This window comes from Pipistrellus kuhlii, unplaced genomic scaffold, assembly GCF_014108245.1.
Source record: "Pipistrellus kuhlii isolate mPipKuh1 unplaced genomic scaffold, mPipKuh1.p scaffold_m20_p_11, whole genome shotgun sequence".
NCBI lineage: Eukaryota > Metazoa > Chordata > Mammalia > Chiroptera > Vespertilionidae > Pipistrellus > Pipistrellus kuhlii.
The window spans coordinates 28,531,719-28,558,117 of NW_023425416.1; the positions used below are offsets into that span (position 1 = coordinate 28,531,719).

Genomic DNA, 26,399 nt, shown 5'->3' on the forward strand with positions numbered 1-26,399 from the left:
ATGATGCCATGTTATTTGGAAGCTTGTTTAGACCACATTAATGGCCTTTTAGGCTTCCTCTGTGTGAATAGGAGTTCACTTTTTGAATAATAAGAATTATATGTCACAGGGGGGACATCAGGATTTTTGAGATGCTTAGGTGGGGCATGACCAAAAGAAGGTTGGGAACTACTGCTGTAGAAGATCATAAGCTCTGCCTGGCAAGGGCCAGGCCTGTCTTTTTCCACTGCACCCTCATTGTTCAGGATAGTGCCTGGCTTGTGGTTAGCGCAATAAATGTCTGCTGAATGAATGAACACTTAACCATCAGACGCAGCTCAAGAGCCACTTCCTCAGGGAAGCCTTATCTTAACTCCAGGACCTGTTTTTGTTTTCATGGTCTCGTAGGATCATGGTATTTTGTCCTGTGCTGTATTTTCTCCTCTTTCTGAGTAAATGTCTCCATTTTAATTGATCATTCAATTGAATGACTATCTATTGAACATTTGTCTTCTTTGCTGGTGAGAAAATTTCATGATAACAGAATCTAATATGTGTTTGTCTCCCCATTATATGCCAGCACCTAGCACAATCTATGGCCAGATAACCGATAATTCTCTGCTGAATGAATGAATGACCAAACAAACCTCCAGTGACCTAAGAAAATTCAGAAACAGGACGGACCTTTCTAGAATTTCAGCCTCACTAGACCACATGTTTACTATTGTACTTGGCTTATATGTAGGAAATTAATTTCATTCTTTTTGACTTTGTGTCAGGCTAATTGGCTTCACAAAGTGGTTGGGGCAGCCCTGATTTATACAAGGGAAATAATGTCCATTTTACATAAAAATTTTCTTTAATTCCCTTTAGTGATACCCAGGCTTATCTCATGATGATGAATGCATCTATCCCACAGGTAGGGCTGATAAAGGAACATCAGGGCAGGTGTTCAGTACCTGAACAGACTCTATCACTGGTCCCTGCCCTCATCAGGTTTCCAAGCTCCTAAGGTCACATGGTCCTTCCCAAGTACTTACGTGTATTTTCCTTCAGATTCTTCATTACAGAGACATACTCATATCCCAGGTACATCCAGGCGTCCATCTTAGGGGGAACCTTTAAAAACCCTTGGGTAGAGTCCTTAAACAACAGGTTTTTCCCCTCAGAAGAGCTGAAGAGCTGGAAGTCTCCAGATGTGCCTCTGCCATAACGTTCCTATTTATGGTAAAACAGCAGTGAATGGTTACAGTGACTAAGTAAGTTGTGAAATGGGACTAAAAGAAACCAAATTCCCGAAAATTAAACTATGAAATTTCCAAATGCCAGGGTCTGCTCTTTCCTACCCATCACCTTTTCCACTAACAGCCATCTGGAAGCTATGCCACATCTTATTTCCCTGAATGTGTTTCTGTACTTATCTCCCTGGCTGGGTTGATGGCTCACTGAGTGCAAGCAAAGTATCTCTGTCAGAGGCTGACACTGTGTGATTGTCACTTAAACTCTTCTTTAAAAAAAAAAAAATATATATATATATATATATATATATATATATATATATACACACACACACACATATATACACACACACACACACACACACACACACACATATATATATATTATTGATTTTTTACCGAGAGGAAGAGAGGGGTAGAGAGTTAGAAACATCGATGAGAGAGAATCATCGATCAGCTGCCTCTTACACACCCCCTACTGGGGATGTGCCCGCAACCAAGGCACATACCCTTGACCGGAATCGAACCTGGGACCTTTCAGTCCGCAGGCCGATAAATCTGTCCACTGAGCCAAATCAGTTTCGGCTGTCACTTAAACTTTTGATGAATGGATGGAAGGGCTGGATGATAGTTGGCTCATTTCTGGCATTCTGCTGCCCTAGGGATGTAAAGCTCATGATGCAAGCAGCTAGCTCCCTTGCAGTCAGGTTGAGGGACATCAAGAAAGAGACCATTTCATTCTGGGAAGTTCCTGGAAGGCCTCATGAGGGCAGGGATGTTTGCTCTTGTCCTAAAAGCCTGATTTAGGTGGAAAGAAATGCAATAGAGCAGTGAGGAGCATCTTCATGTCACTGGTCCAAAATGTAGGAGTCTCGTAGATGATAATGCAGGAATGAGTTCCATACTACTCTGAGAAGAGTCCCTGCTGAGCACTTTTAGTTAAGTGGATGGTGTGTAGCATAATCTCCACTGTGTCCTAGAAACAGGAGGGTCTGCAGTGGCATTAAGGAAATGAAGGAAAATGCCCCAAATCCAAGCAAGGACTACTAAAGAGGGAGAACAGTGGATTTCATACCTGGGCTTGGTTGAGAAGCTCCCAGATCAAGTCCTCTTTGCCATCTACACTTCGGGCCACAACAGCATGGGAAGGGACAATGGCCAGGTGGCACTCCTCATATTTATCTACTGGCTTCCGGGTGTTGTCCCTGCAGAGGAGCTCATACTGGTCCCTCTCAGCCTGGTTTGGAAGATCATCTGAGGGAGGAAAGCCCAGATGAACCTACTGTACGAAAAGCCATCAGCTTTTGGTCCCCTGTCCCCTCCCTTGCAATCCCGCTGCATCATAAAATGTGTGAGCTGAGAAGCCTAGAGCTAACACTGAGGGCCAAAGAACTTAGGGAAACTGACTTGCTCAAGTTCCCACAATTAAGCCAGTTACAGGAGAGGAATTTTCTGATACCCAGTGCAGAGTTAACTGCCCCACATCGCACATTGGTCTCATCTTAGTAGGCCAACTACAGGCCAAGGTTGGCCAGCCTGTCCCCAGTCCTTTGCTATGGCAATATTTAACAGAAGGAAAGGGCCCTGTATACAGGATATTGAATGATGGAAAGAGACCCAGGAGTCCAAGCAGGGACCCCATAGACACATACCTCTGAACATGTAGAAGCCCAAGCAATAATAAAGGAGGAATACTATCCTCAAGTCTGACTGCTAAGCATGAAAAGGGAGGCAGGAAAAAGAGAAGGCCAACTGTTTCATGGGGATCTGCAAATTCTTCTAATAACTTACCCAATACCGTCAAGTGTTTGACAAAGGCCACTTCTCCAGCACCATCCATCAAACACCTGTGAGAAGAAGCACATTAGGAGGGTTTCTGCAGGATAGACCCTTCTCCTGGCTTGAGGGTCTGATCACCTATCCTGCCTGGGACACGGGGAAAGCCTGGTGGAGACCTCTGTGCAGACCAACAGCAGAGGAAGCATCTAGGGTACCACCGATGTGTGAGAGGTGAGCTCCAGGAACTAGAGGGCCCTCACCAGGGGCCCCAAAGCAGCAAAAAGGAATTGAAGATATTTTAGTACAGTGAATATTTTTCAAACTTCTGAAATGGAGAATAAAGACTTAGCATCTCCTGAGGGAGGGAAAAGTACCCTTAGCTTGCTATAAAACCAAGGGAAAAGAAGAAGCGAGAAATGAGCTATGTGAGCTGTCTGCACAGAAGCCCTAAGGGAAGGCAGGAGAGAGGCCAGTACATTGAGCAAGTGATACTGCTGCAGTAGAAAACAGAGAGCCAGTCACTGGAGAATGTCTCAGACACTAGGGATGTTTCTGTCCCCTCAGGCTCTGCCCAGTACCGTGAGAGGACACACTTACCAGATTCAGGGCTCAGGGAAGACAGAAGAGTCCCAAGAAAAGTGGGTTCCTATCAATGAAGCATGAAGGGAGCATGCACTGGCCTAGTCTATCGAGTCCCAGCTGGGCAAGGAAAGGGGGGGGCAGAGCGGGTTAGGTCACCTGAACACTATTGTTCAGGACCAGAGAGGGTTTCCCAGCCTAAGGACATTGAACACTTTGGCTTCCATGGGGCAGCAGCAGGTCTCACTCACTTGAGGGCACCCGAGTAGCCAAAGTACGGTTCATGGTGGGAGAAGGCACACTTGTCTTTCCCTTTCCCAGCGCACAGCTGACACAGTTTGGGGTAGGCATTCGGATCCACACCGGGGACACAGCTGCCCCCGAAGAAATTGGCCGCTGCTGCTCAACACAGAAATGTAGAACACAGGGCGTGAGCCAGCCTGGCCAAAGACAATTTCAGCTCCCAACCCAGGCTCATGCATGAACAGAGAGGGACCAGAACAAACCCAGCATACCAGGCCCAGCTTGCACATATGTGTGTTCACTGGTCAAGATCAAGGTTTCCCAAAAGGGACATGTTAACAACTATTCTCCCATCGCCCTCCCCAAGGACCAGGCCTATGCCTGCCACCAACTAAGGCCTGTCTTAGGTCTTTGTTACCCTCACCGCCCTCCCTGCCTTGTCCCACTGGAACGTCTCAGAGAGACATCTCCCCTGGAAGTCATGCCCAGGAGATGACAGACCCACCTGGACAGATGCATGCCAAGCTCATGGCCAGCACATGGCCACCAGAGAATGCTCCAGCAGGAGGGGAAACACAGAAAGGAAGGCACCCCAGGGAAGTGGACAATAGGGCCCACTGACCTTGGTCCTGCCTGAACCCTCTGCAGGCCTGATAATCTTCCCCACCCACTCCTCCAGGCAGCCTCTGCTGAGGTATCAGAAGCTCAGAGAAGAGAGGACTCAGCGGAACCCTCCCAAGGGCTGCCGGTGTTGCAGACCCAACCAGTTTAAAGCTGGTTAACCTCCCACCTCCACCCCAGGAATCATCACACACGATCACCTGATCATGTCCGAGTGACCTCAGGGTGGCCTATGGCACCTAAAGAAGGGACGTCTGCCTGAGGACACACACCCTCCTGCCTGCTTACCTTTCTGAAGATCTTCCTGTGGCTCAGACAATTCGGGATAGAGTGTGCCCATGGGGATCTTCCACCCAGCAGACCTGTTAATGCCTGTGTGGCAGGACTTCTTGCCTTGAAGCTGGTTCAGCTGGAAGCCACTGCCCTTCTTCACCACGGCCACAGCATAATAGCTGGTTTGTGGATCTACAGAGAGAGAGTGTGACTGGAAGACCCACAACCTGGACCTCAGGGAAACATTGCTCATTACTGCTGGGCTCCTAACTAGGGAAGGGGAACCCACAAGCCACACTTACGATGGGTTGGGTCCTAAGGAGGGAGAGATCAGAATAACTTCCCTAGGTTTGCAGGGGAAAAAAGGACCACAGAGGGGACATTTGTATAACTCTCCGGGCAAACACTGGCCAGAAGGCCACATGTGCATGGGCCTCAGTGATTTTTCCTGTCCTCGCCCTGCAGGTTGTCTACCTACACCTGCCAACCCAAGGCTACCTGGAAACGGGTGATCACATTCCTAACTCCTAAGTATTCCTTGGAACCTAGGGACACAGGCTCAGAGATAGTCAGGTTACTCTCAGAGTGTGTGCTCCAGTGTGGTGTCTTCTGCATGAGGCACCTGTGGTTCTTAGAGGACTCTCTATATAGTTCTGAACTCTACTGGTCCAGGTCACACTATACACAGCCTGCTGCTCTATTTCTTCAGGGAGCATATTTCTTGGCCCAGGAGGTCAGTGTCAACAGCACCAGTCCTCAGCCAGCCCAAAGTCACAGAGGCCTGAGTTGTGCCTGTGGGGACCTATAGGGCACCACATTTCCCACTCACTCCTATATTACCCGTCTAAACAAGACAAGAGTCTTATCGGGAGAGAACAAGGTTCTATAAGGATAGAACAAAGCCAACAAACTCTCTCTTGGATCCACAGGGAAAACTCACTCTCTTTTGACCCGTAGTACTCTGCCACCACAGGTTTCAGGTTGTAGGGGGCTTGGCCCGCATCAAACACCAAACCTCCATCCAATGTCACAGCATCTGCTCCCTTGTTCTGAAAAGGAACAAAACAGACACCAATGAAGCCCTCAATTCCAGGAAAGACCACCTAAACCCAGGTGAGTGAGGGTGACTTTGGGGCCAGAAAAGCCATCAACTTGGCCAGACCACCCACTAACTCGTTTCAGTTGACTCCACCACCCCAGTAGGGGGAGTTTGGCCACCGTATTCCTTTTCCTCCAGCATAGAGGAAGGAATGGATTGGTTTTCTTTTTCCTGATGAGGAGTCAGGTTCTTGGCTCAGAAACCTTTGTTTGATCTTCTAGGATCAACCTGAGCTACAGAGGCTTTACCCGCAGGCCTCATGGTGGAAAGCTGCCCTCCCCACCCCAGGCTGGGTGCACAGCCCAGGCACTGCAGGCTCTGAAGGAGGCTGCAGTCAGTCACTCAGGCCTGCTGCCTGGCCATGCTCTTTCACATGTGTACATTGAGAACCCAGGTGCTCTTCTTTAATGACTTCTTTATGGTGGGCCTTCTCAGGCGTCACTGTGAGGTCCTCCTTATGGGGTTTGATGATACTCTTCTCCACTCAGATTCAGTACTCAGTACTTTTCCTTCCTGTCCTGGGTCCAGATAACTATAGGAGCCCTGCATTCATAGAGTTAGTGTGTTTTTGGATTTAACTTCTTGCTTTACTCTGAATTAAGTGTTAAACAATGATTACTTCCATTGTGACTCATGGTTCATTTAATGGACTTTTCAGACTTGTCACAGATCACTGCTATCCAACACATGCCAACTTATAAGCTGGGAGGTTAGCACATTGCCAGCCAGCAGCCTTCAGTAGCACCATCTTGGAGGCGGGAGCCATTCTGCAGCTGCATTTTACACATTAAAAAACAGAGACAGCCGAAACCGGTTTGGCTCAGCGGTAGAGCGTCCTGCGGACTGAAAGGTCCCAGGTTCGATTCCGGTCCAGGGCATGTACATTGGTTGCGGGCACATCCCCGGTAGGGGGTGTGCAAGAGGCAGCTGGTTGATGTTTCTCTCTCATCGACGTTTCTAGCTCTCTATCTCTCTCCCGTCCTCTCTTTGAAAAATCAATAAAATATACATTTAAAAAACAGAGACACTTGAAATCACTTCTTGAGGCCACATAGCAAGTGAGTCATGGAGCAGGATTCTAATACAGGCAGTATGGGTTTATTTCCTTCATTACACTTTTCTTGCTGGTTGTTGTTTGATGCCTGCACACTGTATCTATAATTAATTTAATAATGCAAAGTATTTAAATGCACTAGGAGTGAAAAATAACAGTTCACTTTAAATGTTTTGGTACCCTCCACTGTATCTATAATTTATTTTCTCTTAAAGTAAGAAGCATTATTTTTTATATATACTCTTAATAACTTCTATCCCATTTTTCTTCAACTATCTTTGATTAAAATAATTTTTAGAAGCCCTTGCCAGTACTCTATGAATAGTTTTTATTGATAGGATTATAGGGCTAGACAAGTATCAACTAGACAAATATATAGTTTGGCTTACATTATTGTTAAATTTCATTTAGAACTACTATTGTCTTATTCCCTATATAGAACATGACACAGATCATGGAGGTATAGCTCCCTATGGGGAGCGGGCCTTAAGCCTGCAGTCAGACTTCCTCTAAGGCCTCCCAGACTGTAAGAGGGTGCAGGCTGGGTTGAGGGAACCCTCCTCACCAAGTGCACTAATTTCATACACTGGGCCTCTAGTACATAGATAAGTCTTAAAACTAAAATAAAAGGGGGTGGGGCGGGAATCTTAGGATTCTGTTTTCTTAGGAAGGGGAAGCACAAATCATTGCAAGTAAGGCCAGAGGGTTCCATAACCCTAAGTGGTGCCATTCCCATAGAATCCAGTGCTGCTGCAAACATAAGCTATTGGCAATAATGAAGTTTTGAGAACTTGTGGTGGATTTGTAGATAGTATTACTTTATATTATTTACATATTTAAAAAGAGGGGCTTGCATAGACCAAAGCTGATCATATTCATAACTCAAGGGTTATAATTAAGCCATGATAGAAACTGAGGTACAATTTAAAAGAAAATAAAAAATAAAATAAAATAAAAAACACACACACAAGCCCTAGCCAGTTTGGCTAAGTGGATAGTGTGCCCACCTGCAAACTGAAGGGTCCCGGGTTCGATTCTGGTCAAGGGCACGTGCCCAAGTTGTGGGCTCAATCCCCAGTAAGGGGCATGCAGGAGGCAGCCAATCAATGATTCTCTCTCATCATTGATGTTTCTCTCTCTCTTCCTCTCTGGAATCAATAAAAATATATCTAAAAAAAATAACAAAAACAAAACAAAACAAAAAAAAAAAAACCTCACAAGTATTTGTATCAAATCACTGGTTTCCGGAGTTAATCAAGCTCTGTTTAGCCGAGTCTGCCTCTCCCACCTCATTGCTCCTTCCAGTATCTGCTTGCTCTGCTCTGTCACCCTGGCTGCTCTACAGCAACTCAAACAGCTCTCCCCTGTGCTAGGGTCTCTACACATGCTACTGTTCACTGCTTGGAATGTTATACCTTGACTCTTGGCTTACCCATGCTCATCCCTGGGGGTCTCGGCTTCATTGTTCTTTCTCAGGGAGATTGTTCCTGACACCAGGCTCTGTCAGAGCATTCTACTTTCCCCCTTCATTTTATGGCACATATTTTGAAATAACATATCTACTTGTTTGCATGCTTTTCTTCTCTCCTAAGAAAAGTTCCTCAAGAATAAGGACCATGTATGTTTAAATTCATCACTGTAGCCCCTTTGCCCAGCCAGCAACTGACACAGGTTCAAATGAGCAGGAACAATGTTGAAGGAGAAGAGGATTTTGGAAAATCTAGAAAACAAAGGGATCAGCTATCATCTGCAATTCTGTCACCATATTTCTCTTCTCTGTGACTATCAATCATCTACCTTCATGATGTATTAAGAACTTCCAAACCATGTTACTTTGATAGCAAACATTCTTGTTTTTTCCCTGAGTTCAGAGAACTTAGTGCCTCAAAATAGCCCCCTTTCAGAGCATGTTGTGTTTTGCTTTAAGACTCATTAAAGATAGCCGCTCCGATGTCCATTTGTAAAGTACATCAGCCTCCAGTGTGTGAGTACAGAATTGTTCCAGAATGCCAGGAGCAAGAGGAAGTGCGGATTGTCTTCCACTCTCCTTTAGGCAGCAGTGACTTACCGCAATGGCCTCAATGCACTCATAGTGGGAGCTCTTCCTCACACAGTCAAGACCCTTTTTCAAATCATCATTTTGATTTTTGAAAGCTGTGCACTTTCTGTCCTCCTGATCTGAGACGGTGCACCATCGCACAGGTTTCTCGGAGACAGCCAGGCACAGCCCTACAGGAGAAAGGACAGAGAGCCTTGTTCCAGTGGGAGAGATAGCAACACCCTCTGAAGGGACCTGAAGGCTACATCCCCTCTGCCCTGTCCTCCTTCAACTCCAGCCCATGATCAGTGAAGGGCACATGTTCCACTGCATTCTGAGGCTGGGACAAGAGAAGCGAATCCTAATGACTTCCCAGGTTCCCACTTTCCCTGAATTGCTGGCATGAGAGAGGGCTTGACCTTCAGTTCTCAATAGGAAACCACAATCTGCTCCTCTGTGTTCTCCGTGCCTTCTTCCCTCACCATCATGGGACTGCAATGGTACATAAGCCTCATCAGTGTACCATGGCATTTTCAACCATCTCAATTGAGCATTGGCTCAATACCGCAGTCAGGAAGCCAACAAGCTAGGAATTACTACTTTTAAGAGAGGCAGGAACTGTGCTTAGAGAGTGATGTTTCAACCAGCCTATCATTAGTAGCCGAGATGCTTAGAAACCAGGCCTCCAGTCTTTGGTCTCTGCCCAGGGAACTAAAGAAGATAACATTCTGAGTTATTTGCATCTGGTTGGCCAGTAGGTAGAGATAAATGGCTGATGAGATAATGAATTTGTCTGTGACACCATCTATCTTCCTTTGTCCCAGGAATAACTAGGAACTCCACAGAGGCAGTGTTTCCAATGACCCTCAATTTTCACCAGTCCTTTGGGCTGCAATTAGGAGAAGCTAAAGTCAGCCATGTCTGTAGCTACTAAAATCCATGTGGTTACAGATGTGTTGTCCCCATCATGTGAGCTTTGGCATTGTTCCCCAAACCCTCTGTTATCTCTACTCTCCTTGGATCAACTATTGAAATAATTTAAGGAAGCCGCTGAATATCCACAAAGCAGCAGAGAGGGAGGGCAGCAGTTCCCAGAATGTGTAAGAAGGAACTTTCTGCCCCAATATCCTTTATCCCAACTCTGCCCTGGGAAACCACAGGGGGCCTCAGGAGCCAGGGGCAGACCCTTCCCAAACTGCCCCTCCTGAGGATTCCCTGGGCAGGAATGTGTCTTAGTCATGCATTTACCTTGCACAGCCTTATGAGATCTTTGAGGTGGGGGGTGGGATAGGAGTGAGGCAAAGGCAAATAATGTGAGACCGACTCTCAAGGGTAAACTTATTCAGGAGAGACAAATGACTGAACATGGAAGTCTCCAAAGGTAAAAGTAAGAGGAGAAGGGGGCCCGTAATCTCTGGAGGTGATGAGAGTGGGACAGGCCAACCATTGGCAGCCCCCATTGCAGGGATGTGTGCAGCAAACTCCACCACTGCCTGGATCCATGGCCTCAGTTTTCCTCACCTACCCTCCCTGGCCAGGCTGTACTACCTTCCTCACTGGTGAGGACCCAAGAAGTCTGTTTTAAATCCCACACTCCAGACTCCTGGACTGCTATGCATCAGGACTTTGTCAGCGCCAATGGCTCCAACGAGTCGTCATATTTCCAAAGAGGAGATCAGATCCACCGAGGCCTTGAATGCCTCGCTAAACCATTTGGACTTGATTGAGACTCTCCAGAGAAGGAATTTGATAAACTGTGATGGGAGTGCTCTAATTCATTGTATTTCTCTATTACAAGATTTACTGTACAGGGAGGAGGAGGAAAAAGCAAGAAGAGCATGAAAAAGTGCCAGGGGCACAAGCAGGACCAGCAGGCGCATGTAGGCACAAAGCTATCCCTGAGGCAGTGCTGAAGCAGGTGCAGAGGTGCCATGGGGAAGAGCTGAGGAAAGGCTGTGTCTCTCCAGCCCCAACGAGGGAACATGGAGCCCAGGGGGCAGTGTGGCTGGGTCCAGAGTATAAGGGGCCTTCCCTGTACCCACACTCACCGAGAATCCCGCAGGCCAGCAGGGCAGGGATGGTGAGCCTCATCCTCCGGGTCTGGGTCTGCGGGGTGGAGCAGCAGGCACAGACCAGCGGTCTTCTGCGCTGCCTCTTAGTGCCCCTCTCCCCTTTATCCCTGACCAGGGTGACCAAACACAATCTTTGACCTCCTGTGTTTGCACAGCCTCTTGCCCAATCACCCTTCATTCCTCACCCCCGCTCCCCTCATTTCCTGAGATCTGGGTCAGACCCCTGGAAGGAGTCCAGCACAAAAATGCTGATTGGAAGGAAATTAAAGAAAAACCAATTCTTTGTTCATGTGTGCTGCCTCTGTGCAGGAGTGGAGCTGCAGCTGGTTGAGGCTGGGGAGGAGAGGGAGAGGGAAGGGTGGGGAATGGGTAGCTCTGTTCTTGAATCCCAAGATGGCAGAGCTAGTCCTGCCTCAGTCCTAGGTGCTCATTGCACCGATGAAAGAGGGAAGGGAACTGCCCAGATCCAGATTAGAACCAGAGAATGAAAGGCAAAAACCTACCTGGGGAGTGTGTTGAAGAATAAAACTGGCATCAAGTTCAAAACAAAACAAAAAAACAGGCTCAACACCCTTCGTTTGTTGGGGGGTGCGGGGGGTGGAGGGGACTGCTTTCTCCCCATGTGCCCTGCTGAGCCAAGGCTCCTGGACTAGAAATCTTCTCTCCCTTCATGCGGCTTTCTGGACATCTTGGTCCAGGGTCAGAGTCACAGGAGAGACAAATTCTCTCCCATAAGAAGCTGCCCAGGAATGTGGTGTAGATTCTGAGAGACTCAAAACAAAGTGACACATGAGCTCAAAGAAAGAGACCCCTGGGAGGATGTGGCCTTATCTCAATGACCTGGGTCACCCTAACTCTCCAGCTAAGTAGTCTCCAAAAGGTTTTGATTGCACAACTTTATTAGGAAAAAAAAAAATAGTGACTTTTTAAACTAATATATCAATATTTAAGCTTTTAAAACAAATATAAGCTTTTCTTATACATTTCTATTCTTTTCATAATTGAAAGGCATTGAGGGGAGGGAGTTTGGCTTCATGTGAGGACCTTGAGGTACGGAGATGAAGATGGAGAGGAAAATGAGGGGCAGAACTGGCTGGGAGAGGACACTGCAGAGCAGACATGCCTTCCTTAGACCCTACAGTGAGCTTTCAGAATCTGCCTGGAAGTAGGATGGAGAGTTGCTAAATGTTGAGCTAACCCACAAACTCAGGAAAGCTTGGTGGAGGCCATGGAAGGTCAGTGGACCATGATTCTCCTCCCTGGGCCCCTACTGCACTCACATAGTGAGCCTTTCCTGAGGTAGCTCCTCCAGGGACAGGCATAGGCTAAGCCCCTCAAAGGGAGCACCATCTGGCCAGCCCTATGCCCCTCAGTGGAGCCCTCTGAGTCCAAGCCCATACAGGTGCAGAGGAAGAAGGTCAGATGAGACATGGACAGCAGGAGCCCAACATCATCTAGTTCTTGCTCAGCAGGAGGACAGAAAAAAATCCCTATGTCTGCCATTCCTTGGAGGAAGGGGGTGAGGCAGGCTGTGGGGTGCACATGTGCTATACCCTGGTTATATGGCTGTGCCCACATCTGTAAAGAGTATGGGTGTGTGTGAAGGTAAAAGTTAACATGACAGTGTTTCATGTCCATGACACTTATCCCTGTACTCTCCCTTCTTATGTTTAATTCTACATTATAAGCACTCGAGTCAGAAAACTCATTGTCCCTCACCACTTAATGATGGCTAACACTCACTGAGAACTCTATTGGATGCTAACCCTCTGTGATGGGTGCATTTGAATCCCAATTTCACAAATGAAATTAGGAAACTGAGGCCCTGAGAGGTTAATAATGTGTCCAAAGTCGACTGGTGAGTCAGATGCAAAATCGTGAGTCTGGTTCTAGAAAGTACATATCCATTCGCCAAGGACACTCCCTCTCCCAGGAAACAGGGACACACAGAGCTCATAGGAGTGAGGGATAGACAGGGCACTCCCAATCCTGCAGTTTCTCCAGAAATGCAGCCCCAGGTTTCAATCTGCAGAGGGCCTGGTCCATCAACTACCCCGATTGCAGAACTGCAGGCATGCCCTGGCTTATGCTCAGATGGAAAGTCTCATGTTTGCAGCCTTTCCATGTGCCAAGCACTGTTTCTAACCCTAACCATTGTTTAAATGTGGACACTACAGTGAAATAACAGGTCTTCGTTCACTTGAACTCAGATCTCCTAAGTGCCCCAGCCTTCTGCAGACCACAACTGCCTTCTTGGTTTTTTTTTGTTGTTGTTGTTGTTTTTTGTGTGTGTGTGTGTGTGTTTGTTTTAATCCAGAAGAGGAGAGAAAGGGAAGAAAGGAGGAAAGAGAGAATATGAATATGAGAGATTTTCCATTTACAGAACAATCCAAGTCATGACCTAAATCTTCTATTATAAACTGAATGAAAGTCTTAAATTTCAACAAGATTGGCCCCCTGTAGAAAGAGCTGAACTTGTGTGTACGTGCAGGGGTGTTGGGTAGCTGACCTAAAGAGGGTGGGCATTAGTTTTCTGAACCAATATTTGTTGTTTCCAAATGTTGCCTCATTTACAAAGAAACAGAGCAAACAAAGAGCCTCTGTCTGCTTAAACCAGTTCCTCCTCCACCTCCTACTCACTGAACTCTGCCCAACAACAGGGCCTTCTCTAAAAGACCTGGCTCTGGGTCATAGACTCCTATGCTCATAGACCTGTTATCCCATAGCCCTGTGACTCAGGGAAAGTGTGGTGAGCACCAAGAGTGGAAACCAAGGGCAATTTTCCCTTTATAAACATGTCAGATAATTTGAAATGCCATATACCACCACCTCTCTCTCTTACCTCTCAGAAATCTCCCAACAATGATTCTCAAGGTTTCCATTCTTTCCCCAAGGGATCCATAAAAATATCCTTTTGTGAAGAATAGCCCAGGGACAGATAGCTTCACTGATGAATTCTACCAAACATTTAAGAAGAATTAGACAATCTGACAAATACATCCAGGGAACAGTAAAAGAAACATTACTCCCTGACTACTTTTTGAGGTCAGTAAGTATAGTTGGAAAGCAAAAACCATGAGGATATCATGAAAAAAATTTAGAATTACCTTTTATGAACATAGATGTAAAAATCCTAAGCAAAATGTTAGCAAATTGAATCCAGCAATATCAAAAAATGATAATTATTACTAAGTTGGGTTTATTCAATGAATACTATTTGAAAATCAATCATGTAATTGATCACATTAACATAATAAAGGAGAAAGTTATATGACCATATCATCTGTATAGGAAGTGTTTGATAAAATTCAACATCCATTCATTTTAAAACCTCCTAGAAAACTTATTCTACGAAACTTGCTTAATCTGTTGGATCTGTGTGTGTGTGCGTATACATCTGTATTAATATATACACATACATATAATATATACAGATACACACACACACACACTGAGTGGCCAGATTATTATGACCACCTCATCAGTACTTCGCCACCTTTTGCCTTCAATACTGCGGCAATTCTTCTTGGCATTGACTCCACGAGATGTTGAAAGGTGATGCAAGGAATCTGACACCATGCCTGATGAATAGCACTGTCCAGTTCTGTGAGATTTGATGGTTGTGGAAGCAGCTGCCTGATGGCTCTTTTAACTTCGTCTCACAAATGCTCAATTGGATTGAGATCTGGTGATTGTGGGGGCTACCTAAGCAAGTTAAAGTCTCCCTCATGTTCTTGAAACCACTCCTCACAATACGAGCATCGTGGCATGGTGTATTGTCTTGTTGGAAGAAGCCATCTCCATTGGGATACACCATCAACATGATAGGGTGAACTTGATCAGCAACAATACTTAGGTATGTTGTGCTATTCAAATGTTGTTCCACATGAACTAAAGAACCCAAATCATGCCAGAAAAACATGCCCCATACCATAATACTGCCCCTACCAGCAGAAGGATTGTACTCATGCATGTGGGGTGCATGTTTTCATGCTGTTTCCACAAAATTCTCACTGTGCCATTTGCATGATGCAACTGGAAATGTGATTCTTTGGACCACATGGTTTTTTTCCAATGCTCGACTGTCCAATCCTTGTGTTCCTGTGCAAATTGGAGATGTTTTATCTTGGTAACTGCAGACAGCAAAGGTGTTCAAACAGGCCTTCGGCTTCCATATCCCATATAATGCAGTGTGCTAATTTGCCTGAAAACATTAGGTGGTCATAATAATCTGGCCATTCAATATATATATATAAGCATATATAAAAGAAATATTTTATATACAAAAGATATCATACTCAGTGGTGGAATAGTGAATGAAAGCTTTCCCTTCGAGATAATGAAAAAGATCAGAAAAGTCTATTATCATTTCTATTCAATACTTTTACTTACAGTCCTTGCTAGTACAGGCAGGTAAAAAAGAAAAAAAAAATATGTATATATGTATAAGTATTAAAAAGGAGGGGAAATTATTTTTACATGTGATATATGATTGTACATGTATAAAATTCTAAAAAAAATTATTAAAAGAAAGAAAAATGTTAGGCAATATTAGGCTGGATACAAAAGTCAATTGTATTTCTATATACAAAATGAAAAGGACCATGAAAGTGCAATATAAAGTAGTATAATAATTACAAATGCCTAGGAATTAGTTTATCAAAAGATGTCTAGCTGAGACCGGTTTGGCTCAGTGGATAGAGCGTCGGCTTGGGGACTGAAGGGTCCCGGGTTCGATTCCGGTCAAGGGCATGTACCTTGGTTGCGGGCACATCCCCAGTAGGGGGTGTGCAAGAGGCAGCTGATCGATGACACTCTCTCATCAATGTTTCTAACTTGCTATCTCTCTCCCTTTCTCTCTGTACAAAATCAATAAAAAATATATTTTTAAAAAAAAAGATGTCTAAAATTTGTATACACCAAACTATAAAATATGACTGAGTAAAAATAAGGAAGCTTTAAGCTAATGAAAGGTTATACCCAAAACATAGAGTGGAGACCCAATATCATATAGATTTCAATTCTCTCTGAATTAATAAATAGATTCAAGCACTTCTAGTCTAATTCCCAATAAGTGTTCTATATTTTTGGGAATTGACAATATAATTTTAAAATTTATATGGAAGTGAAAAAGTCCTAAAATAGACAATTGGTTCCTTTTGTAAATTGTATGATAGCAAGGTAAGAACAGAATGTATTTGATTTTTCTTACCTTACCTTTCTTACTTGAGCACCAAGATCAATAAAACAATTCAGGTGTTAATTATCAATAATTTTACTTAAGTGCTTTCTATAACTTGAAACCGGACTAGTAGTATGGAATGAAAATTATATGCAGTCCACTCAATACTTAAGGATTTGTAGTCATACATGCACTACAAAAAGTATATAATTGAGTTTATTTTTTTTTTAATGTATTAAAAGAGGAAGAGAGGAGAGAATGAAGATGGCAGCATTAGATAAACACTCCTCAGTGGCTGCCAGGCACAACAAGTTTAAAAAACAACAACTATAAAACAAAAGTCTATCTCCCAAAAAACAAACAAAAGCTGGCTGAGAAGAAGCCCTACATCTATAATAGACTGAAAGAGAAAGAGGAGAATCCAGGGCACAAGCACTGAAAAACTATGGTAGAGGGGTGAGGACGCGAAAAGGGCTGGTGGTGGATCCAGACTGGCAGAGGGCGGTGCTTTCTTCAACCAGAAGAGAGACAAGCGCCCAATCTCTCTGAAATACAGTTTCTGGGAAGAGGCTAAACTGTCTGCCATCGGGTCAGAAAGTGAGGCTGTCTTGCTTGCAGAGCTGAGATTATTTACTGTGCTGTGGTGCGAGACGTGGAGAGATGCAGGGACGCCATTGGAGAGGCGTTGGATGGCAGCCATCGCTATTGGCCACGCCCCAGCCTAGTGACACCCTGAGACTCCTCCCTGAGACTCCACCCCTCACAACACATCCAAGCTATAAGCATCAGACTTTGCATATGAATGGCCCTCTCTGGTGCAGTTTAGCAAAATTGCAACCTGGGGCAAACAGATCCAAGGAGGACAGGACTGTAGTTCATGCTGTAGCTTCTGCAACTGTACTGGCCTCAAACAGTAGCTGAACCGTACCTCATTGAGACCCAGAAACCAGAGTTCTAGTGCTGTTTCAATCCCTCACACCCATAAGTGACACATTCAGGAGATGGTCTCAGTGAGCAACAAAGCCTCACTGAAACAAGGTGTGTCTCCAGTGCAGCAGTTCTTCCTTTATAGACACAGCTGATCCTCACAGACAATTGGCCTGGAGGTTAATTCCTCCCAGTGTACCAACAGCAATCAAGGCTTAATTACACCAAGACTTTGCACTAAGCCTACAAAAGGATATAGCAAAAGCGACCACCTCAGGTGATTGGGGAAGCTGAGCTACTGACCCCTATAGATCACCGACCACACAAAGCCACTCCATCAATACAGGGAGACAGCCAAAATGAGGAAACACAAGCATGACACGAATGGGAGAAATGGAGGAGATTAAACTACTGGACGACACACAGTTCAGAATCACATTTATAAGATTACTCAAAAGTCTTCTAAAAACCTTTGAGAAACTTGATGAGACCTCCAAGAAGCTTGGTGAGACCTTCAAGGACCTTAATGAGAATACCAAAAAAAAAAAAAATGGAAAAGGACCTGCCAGAAATTAAGCATACGAAGTCTGAAAGAATATACAGAAACTCAACTATAGATCAACATGCCCCAAGAATCAAACCAAAGAACTGGAATATAAGAAAGCAAAAATCACCCAACCAGAGAGGCAAAAATAAAAGAAGAATCCAAAAGTGTGAGGATAGTGTAAGGAGCCTTTGAGATGGCTTAAAACGTACCAACATCTGGATTTTTGGGGTGCCAGAAGAAGAGAGCAAGCAGAATATATAGAAGTCTTAATGAAAGAAAGAATGACAGAAAACTTTCCGTACCTAATGAAAGAAATAGACCTACAAGTTCAGGAAGCACACAGGAACCCAAACAGGAGTAATCCAAAGAGGAACACTCCAAGACACATAATTAAGATGCCAAGAGCAAAAGACAAAGAGAAAATCTTACAAGCAGCAAGAGAAAAACAATCAGTTACCTACAAGGGAGTACCCATACAACTGTCAGCTGATTTCTCAATAGAAACTATGCAGTCCAGAAGGGAGTGGCAAGAAATATTCAAAATGATGAACAACAAGAACCTACAACCAAGATTACTCTACCCAGCAAAGCTATCATTCAGAATTGAAAGTCAGATAAAGAGCTTCACAGACAAGAAAAAGTTAAAGGAGTTCATTAACACAAAACCAGGATTACATGAAATGTTGAATGGTATTCTTTAAGAAGAGGAAGAAGAAGAAAAAGGTAAAGGTAAAAAATTACGAACAAAAAGGCATCAAATACATACTTATCAAAAAGCGAATCTAAAAATCAAGAGAATAAAAAAATCTGAAGAACTGGTGAATGGACTGGTGAATATAATAGAATCAGGGACATAGAAAGGACTAACAATTCACAGGGGAAAAGAGGTTTGAGGGGTACGGGAGGAGGTTGGACAAAAATCTTACCTCTATGGATAAAGACAGTGGTGGGGGTAAGGACATGGGGTGGGGTTGGGAATCAGGTAGAGGGGGGCTAAGTGGGGGGAGGAACACCTGTAATAATCTGAACAATAAAGATTTGTTTTTTTAAAAAAGAGAGAGAGGCAGAGAAAGAGATACATTGATTTGTTGTTTCATTTATTTATGCATTCATTGGTTGCTGCTTCTATGTGCCCTGATGGAAGATTGAATCTGCAACCTTGGCATGTTGGAACAATGACCTAACGCACTAAGCAACCCGGCCAGAACTAAAATCTAGTTTCCTAATGGTGAGTGATCTTAAGCATCTTTTTATATGATTATTAGCCATTCTTACAATTTTTTGGAAAAATAATTCCAATTCTTTCACATTAAGAAGTAAACTAAACTTTTAAGTAGTTATGGCATAAATCTTTTTCAGATTTGTCTAATCTTCCTCCTCTTCCTTTTATATATATATGAAAAAATTCAAACTTACAAAAGAAAAATCCTATCTAATCAAAGAGTAATATGCAAATTAACTGTGAATTAAAGATCAGAAAGTCTATCATCATGTCTATTATGAAAAAGATCAGAAAGTCTATTATATCATTTCTATTATTCAGCCTTAAAAAGGAAGGAAATTGTTGAAATATACTACCACATGAATGAAACTTGAGGACATTACTGTAAGTGAAATAAGACAATCACAAAGACGCAGAGATGGCATTGCCCATAGCCACAAGATAGAGGCACCCAGTCCTCTCAGCCCCGCTAGAGTCCCCCAGCCTAGAGAGACGGGAGGTGCTGCTGAGAGCGGGCAGTGTGAACAGCCTGGCAAAACGCTTGCTTCACCGCGGCAATGAGGCAAGTGTTCCACAGCCAGCCACAGATGGGCCTATGGGCCGAGGAGAGCCTCTAGGCAGCGGCCACAGAGTGGCCATGCCCCGCAGAGAGCTACTGGCCCACGAATTCATGCGCAGGGCTACTAGTAATGTAATAAACATCCATTCACAACATACTCAGCTTCAATAAATGCCAATCATTTGCCAATCATATTTCATTCATCCTTCCACTTCCACTTTTTTTTTCTGGAATAACAAACATAATATTTCACCAACAAAAGCATGCATCTCTAACAGCCAAGGAATTTTTTATATAACCATAATCTGTTTATCACATCTGTAAAAATGAACAATTATTCTATATTACATTCTAATACCCAGTTAATATGCCAATTTCCCTAGCTGTCTAAAAATATTTGTAAGTGACCTTGTTGAAATTAGAACCTGAAACGAGATCCAGGAGTTGCATTGATTATGTCTCTTAAATTTCTTTTACTCTAAAGCAGTCCCTCTATCTTTTATGCTATTTTTTGCTGAAGAAACTACATCATTTGTTCTTAGGAATTTCTGCATTTGGCTGATGTGTGTCCCCATGGTGTTATTTTGTATTTAACAGCTTTTGGTAGAAAGCTCCTCAGTTCTTGTTTGTCAGATGTTTCAGAGCGTGCATTTTTTACAGCAATATGACAAAAGTGTGTCAGGATATTGCATTAGAAGGAGCATAGTAGTGATTTGTTCCATTATTACTTCCGTTAAATCTGTTTGCTTGGTTAGGGTGGTGTTTGACAGGTTTCTACACTGTAAATTTATCTTTTAAATTAATGAGTAGTGTGTGGGGAAATACTTTGTTTAATATTTTGCTCATCACACTTTCACCCCCATTGATGATTCTTGCCTAAATCAATTATTACTATATTAGTTGCCAAATAGTGATTCTCTGATTATATCATTTATCAATTGGTATTCTAAACTAGTGCTTCTCTTTTTTCCCTTTATTTATTTCCTTTATTTGTTTTTATCACTATGGACTTGTGTTCCTTTTTTATTCAGTGGATTATAATTCTTTCCTATCATTTTTCTTTTTTAAATTTTTCAATTACAGTTGACATACAATATTATATTAGATTTAGATGTACAAAACAGTGATTAGACATTTACATAATTTACAAAGTGATGACTTTGATAAATCTAGTACCCATCTGATACCATGCATAGTTACTACAATATTATTGGCTATATGCTTGCTTTACATCCCCATGACTATTCTAATAATTGATACTTTGTACTTCTTCATTCCTTTGACCTTTTTCACCCATTCCCCCCAATCCCTATCCCATCTGGCAACCATCAGTTTGTTCTCTGTATCTAATTTGTTTCTGTTTTGCTTGTTCATTTGTTTTGTTTTTTAGATTTCTCATAAGTTAAATAATATGGTATTTGTCCTCTTGTCTGACTCCTATCATTTAGTATAATACACATAACATAAAATTTATCATCTTAACCATTTGTAAGTGTGTAAGTCAGCGGTATTAAGTACATTCAAATTATTGTATGGCCATCCACTACCAATAATCTCCAGATCTCTTTTCATCTTCCCAAACTGAAACTCTAAATCCCGTAAACAATAACTCCTCATTTCCCCCTACTTCCAGTCCCTAACAACTATCACTATACTTTCTGGCTCTATGATTTTGATTACTCCAAGTACCTCATTTAAGTGGAATCGTACAGTATTTTACTTTTTGTGATTGTCTTACTTCACTTACAGTAATGTCCTCAAGTTCCATTCATGTTGTAGTATATTTCAATAATTTCCTTCCTTTTTAAGTCTGAATAATATTCCATTGTGTTTATGTATTATGTTTTTGCTTGTCTGTTCATGTCTCAATTGTGTTACTTCCACAATTTAAGTATTGTGAATAACATATATATGTGTGTGTGTGCGTATATATAAAATATATATGTGTGTATATATATATGCATAAATATGTCTTATATATGTATATATGTGTATGTATGTATATGTGTATAAATATATATGTATATATATATGTGTGTATATGTGTATAAATATATATGCATAAATATTTCTTCAAGACCTGGTTTTCTGTTCTTTTGGGTATTTCTGGGTCATATGGTATTTATGTTTAAATTTTTTAAGAACTTCCATATTGTTTTTCACAATGGCTGTACCATTTTATATTCCTACCAACAGTGCTGAGTTCCAGTTTATCCACATCCTCATCTCCTACTACTTTCTGATTTTTTAATAGTAGATATCCTAGTAAGTATGAAAAGGTATCTCATAGAGTTGATTTGAATTTTCCTAATGATTAGTGATCTTGGGGATCTTTTTATATGCTTATTGGCCATTCTTACAAGTTTTTGGAAGAAATGTCTATTCAAGATCTTTGTCCATTTTTTAATTGGTTATTTGTTTTTCTGTTGTGGAGTTTTAGAAGTTCTCTGTATATTTGTGGTATTACTCACAAATATGTGTATGTATATGTATATGTATATGTATATGTATATGTATATGTATATGTATATATTCAGAGTTATTTGATTTGCAAATATTTTCTCCCATCGTGTGGGTTACCCTTTTACTCTGTTTATGATGTCTCTTGATGCACAAACTTCAAATTTTTTAAAGTCCAGTTTTTCTATTTTTGTTTTTGTTGCATGTGCCTTATGTCACAGCTAAGGAATCATTGCCAAATCCAAAGTCATGAAGCTTCTGCCCAACATTTTCTTCTGAGAGTTTTATACTTTTAGGTCTTAAATTTAGGTCTTTAAATTGTTTTTGTGTTAATTTTATATGTGGTGATAGAGAGGGTCCAATTTCATTCTTTTGCATATTTTTTGTTCAGTTTTTTCAACACAACTTGTTGAAAGACTGTTCTTTTGCCTATTAAATGCCCTTGGCTTCTTGTAGAAAAACATTTAACCATTTAGGTGACTATTTCTGGGCTCTTCTATTTTGTTTTATTCCATTCCATTCCATTCCATTTCATTCCATACACTTATGTGTCTGTCTTTATGCCAGTACCATACCTTTTTTTTTTTCACTCTCTTGCTGTAAATTCATTCTTTGTGAGGAAGAATTTCTTTTTTAACAACAAATGCAAAGTAGAACTATTGCTTATCATCCCCTATATGGAACAAGTGGTGAAAGGACTGTGGCATTGTGGAAACAGTATAATACTCTTTTGATATATGTAATGTTATTAGTTACTTAAGTTTTGAAATCGGGAAGGGTAAGTCCTCCAGCTTTGTTTCTTTTCAAAGGTGTTTTGGCTATTCAGAATCATTTGAGATTCCATATGACTTTTAGGATTTTGTTTTCTATTTCTAAAAAATAAAGTCATCGGGTTTATAGGGATTGCATTTAATCTGTTGTTTGCTTTGGATAGTATTGGCATAATATCATAACAATATTAAGTTTTCAAATCCAAAACATGGGATGTCTTTACATTAATTTATGCCTTTTTCAATTTCTTTCAGCAATGTTTTGGAGACTTTCTCCTCTTTGTTTAAGATAATTCCTAAGAATCTTTTTGACAATACCATAAATGGAATTGTTTTCTTAAGTTCCTTTTCATATGTTCATTATTAGTTTATAGAAAAGTTACTGTTTTTTTAAAATTTCTTTATTGATTAAGGTATTACATAGATGTCCTTATCAGCCCCATTGCCCTCCTCCACTACCACCCCCACTCATGACCTCACTCCCCTATTGTCTGTGTCCATTGGTTAGGCTTATATACAAGTGGCTGGTTTTTGTGTGTTTATCTTAGCTCCTGCCACTTAGCTGAATTTGTTGATTTTATTTCTAACATTTTTTGTGTAATCATTAGGGTTTTCTACATATAAGATCTTATCACCTGCCAACAAAGATAATTTTATTTTGCTTTCCAATTTGGATGCCTTTATTTCTTTTTAACTGTATTTTTATTGGTTTTGAGTGAGAGAGGAAGAGAAAGGGAGAGAGAAATAGAAACCTCGATGAGACAGAAACATCATCGATGGGCTGCCTCCTGCATGCACCCTGCTGGGGATCAAACACGCAACCCGCAACCCATGCAGGTGCCCTAATCAGGAATCAATGTGGTGGCCTCTTGGTTCCCTGAGCCACACAAGAAATATTTTTATTTCTTGCCTAAGTGCTCTGAATCAAACTTTTAGTACCAACTATGTTGAACAAAAGTAAAAAAGTGGGCATCGTGACCTTGTTCCTGATCTTAGGGACAAGCTATCAATCTTTCACCACTGGATATGATGTCTGCTGGGGGGTTTAATATATGACTTTTATTATGTTGAGGTAGTTTCCTTCTATTCCTATTTTGTTGGTGGTGATATATATATATATATATATATATATATATATATATATATATATATATATATATAATGAAAGAATGTTGAATTTTGTCAAATGCTTTTTCTGCATCAACTTAAATGATCATGTGGATTTTTCTCTTGATTCTGTTAATGTGGTGTTTTACACTGATCCGTTTTCACATGTTGAGCCATTTTCACATGTTACATTCCAGTAACAAATTCCAATTGATCATGGTATATAATCTTTATATAATAATATACTGCTGAATTCAGTTTGCTAATATTTTACTCAAGGTTTTTTTAAGTGAATGTTCTTAGGGTTATTGGCCCATAGTTTTCTTTTCCTACAATATCAGGATAATGCTGACCTGATAGTGTTCCCTCCTCTTCAATTTTTTGGAAAAGTTTAAGAAGAATTGGTGTTAGTTCTTTAAATGTTTGGTAGAATTCCTCAGTGAAGCTAGCAGGTCCAAGGTTTTTCTTTGTTGGGAGATTTTTTTTAAAAAAAATTACTGATTCAATCTCCTTACTAGTTCAAAGTCTGTTGAGAGTTTCTATTTTCTCTTTTTTTGTGTGTATAATTTCTTTATTTATTAAGGTGTTATTTATGTGTCCTTATTCCTCCATTACCCCTCATCCTCCCACTCATACCCTCACCACCCTGTTCTCTGTGTCCATTGGTTAGGCTTATAAGTATGCATACAAGTCCTTTGGTTGATCTCTCCCCCTTACCTCCATCCTCCCCTACCTTTATTTATTCATGACTTAGTCTTGATAGGCTTTGTGTATCTAGAAATTTGGCCATTGGTTATCCAATGTGTTGATGTACTATTTATTGTTGATATACTTCTTTCTATTTCATAGTAATATGCCTTACTCTCCTTTCTGATTTCATTAATTTGAGTCTTTTGTTTTTCTTAATCAAGCAAGCTAAAGGTTTGTAAATTTTGTTGATATTTTTAAAAACATACACACACAATTTTGGATTAATTTACTTTCTCTAGTTTTTCTATTCTATTATCTGTTTTATTTATCTCTACTCTCATCTTTATTATTTCCTTTTATTGAATTTGAGTTTAGTTTGTTATCCTTTTTTTTAGCACCATAATATTAGGCCATTGACCTGAGATCTTTATTCTTTTTTAATGTATTTATAACTATAAATTTCCCACTTAGCACTGCTTTTGATGTGTCCCATAATTTGGGTATATTTTGTTATTTTCATTCATCTAATTGTTTCTAAATTCACTTGCAATTTCATCTTTGGTTGACTGAGAGTCTGGTAACAAATTTGTTGTTTGTTTCTAACTTCTTTCTGTTGTTGTCAGGGAAGATACCTATATTATATCGATCTTTTGAAATCTATAGAGACTTAATTTGTGACCTAATCTGGAATATGCTCTAAGTCCCCTGTGAACTTGAGAAAAATATGTATTCTGTTATTGTTTGGTAGAGCGTTCTGTATATATCTGTTTGATCTAATTGGTTTAATGAATTGTACAAGTCCTCTGTTCCTTATTTATATACTGTCTGGTTCTTCATTCCATTATTGAGAGTGAAGTATTGAAGTCTCCAACTATTACTGTAGAACTATCAATTTCTCCCTTCAATTTTGTCAATTTTTGCTTCATGTATCCTGCTGGTCTTTTATTAGGTGTATAAATATTTATAATTGTTATATCATCTTGCTGTTTTGAAACTTTTAATATATAATGTCCTTTTCTTGTCTTGTAAGCTTTTGTTAAATGTAAAGACTATTTTATGTGATATTCCTATAGCCAGCCCTGCTCTCTTTTGCATGGAATATCTTTTTTCATACTTTCATTTTCAGTCTGTTTGTGTCTTTGGGTTGAAGTCTCTTGTATACAGTGTATATAATTGGATCATATGGGGTTTTTTTCTGTTCTTCTAACTTCTGCCTTTTGATTGGAGAATTTAATCCATTTACATTTAAAGTACTTACTGATAGTAGTGACATCAGCAACATGGTGAAATCAGAATATTCCTTAGTGTCTCCTCTTTAATCTATAACTAGTGGGAATCTCTGTAACCCCAAAATATTCCTCAGTTCAGCATACTCGGACAGCAGAGAGATGCACACGTTGGTATATCTAAAGGTGGACATATTGGAACTGTACGGAGGCAGAATAAGAGGAAGGAGAGAGAAGGTGCCTGCAACCTTGGTTCCCCAGCTGCCCAGCTGAGTTTTCAGCTCCAGAATATGTGGTAGCAGTGGAGGAGTTGTGATGCAGCTCCCACACCAGAGCCCAGCAAAGTGTAAGAGGGGAAGCATCAGCACCCAAGAATCTGGCTCCCTCCCCTGGTTCTGGTAGTGCTTGTACCACTGAAGAGGCCAGTAATAGTAACAGAGATGCATCTCTAGCATTCCAGCCAGAGCACAGCGATACCAACGGATGTAGGGAAATAAGTAGCAGCACCACAAACTCGCAAAACCAGGCTCCCTGACTTCCCTATCCCCCCATTATGATGGCAGTACTCCAAGACTCAGATTACCCAGCAGGGACACCCACCACCTGGTCATGCAGGTGGTGACTCCTACCACCACTACAAGGAAAGAAAAAGGAGGAAAGTAAATACATAATTGTAGCTGAAGAAAAGAACAAAGAAGTAAGAAAGGTGGAAAAAGGGAAGAGGAATACGAAAA

The 26,399-nt window shown here is 41.5% G+C and overlaps 1 protein-coding gene across 1 annotated transcript in view; it reads right to left on the minus strand.

The window, feature by feature from the left end:
* The window catches only part of LOC118715323 (serotransferrin), a 44,355-nt gene extending 33,246 nt beyond the window's left edge, over window positions 1–11,109 (minus strand). Inside the window, exons 1-8 of the mRNA XM_045579277.1 lie at window positions 10,952–11,109; window positions 8,934–9,094; window positions 5,653–5,761; window positions 4,728–4,904; window positions 3,827–3,974; window positions 3,009–3,064; window positions 2,293–2,471; window positions 1,020–1,197 (exon numbers count right to left, since the gene is read on the minus strand). Coding sequence (XP_045435233.1) covers window positions 1,020–1,197; window positions 2,293–2,471; window positions 3,009–3,064; window positions 3,827–3,974; window positions 4,728–4,904; window positions 5,653–5,761; window positions 8,934–9,094; window positions 10,952–10,994 — 1,051 coding nt within the window. The 5' untranslated portion in view covers window positions 10,995–11,109. The remainder of the gene's footprint in view (window positions 1–1,019; window positions 1,198–2,292; window positions 2,472–3,008; window positions 3,065–3,826; window positions 3,975–4,727; window positions 4,905–5,652; window positions 5,762–8,933; window positions 9,095–10,951) is intronic.
* Window positions 11,110–26,399: the final 15,290 nt, after the last annotated feature.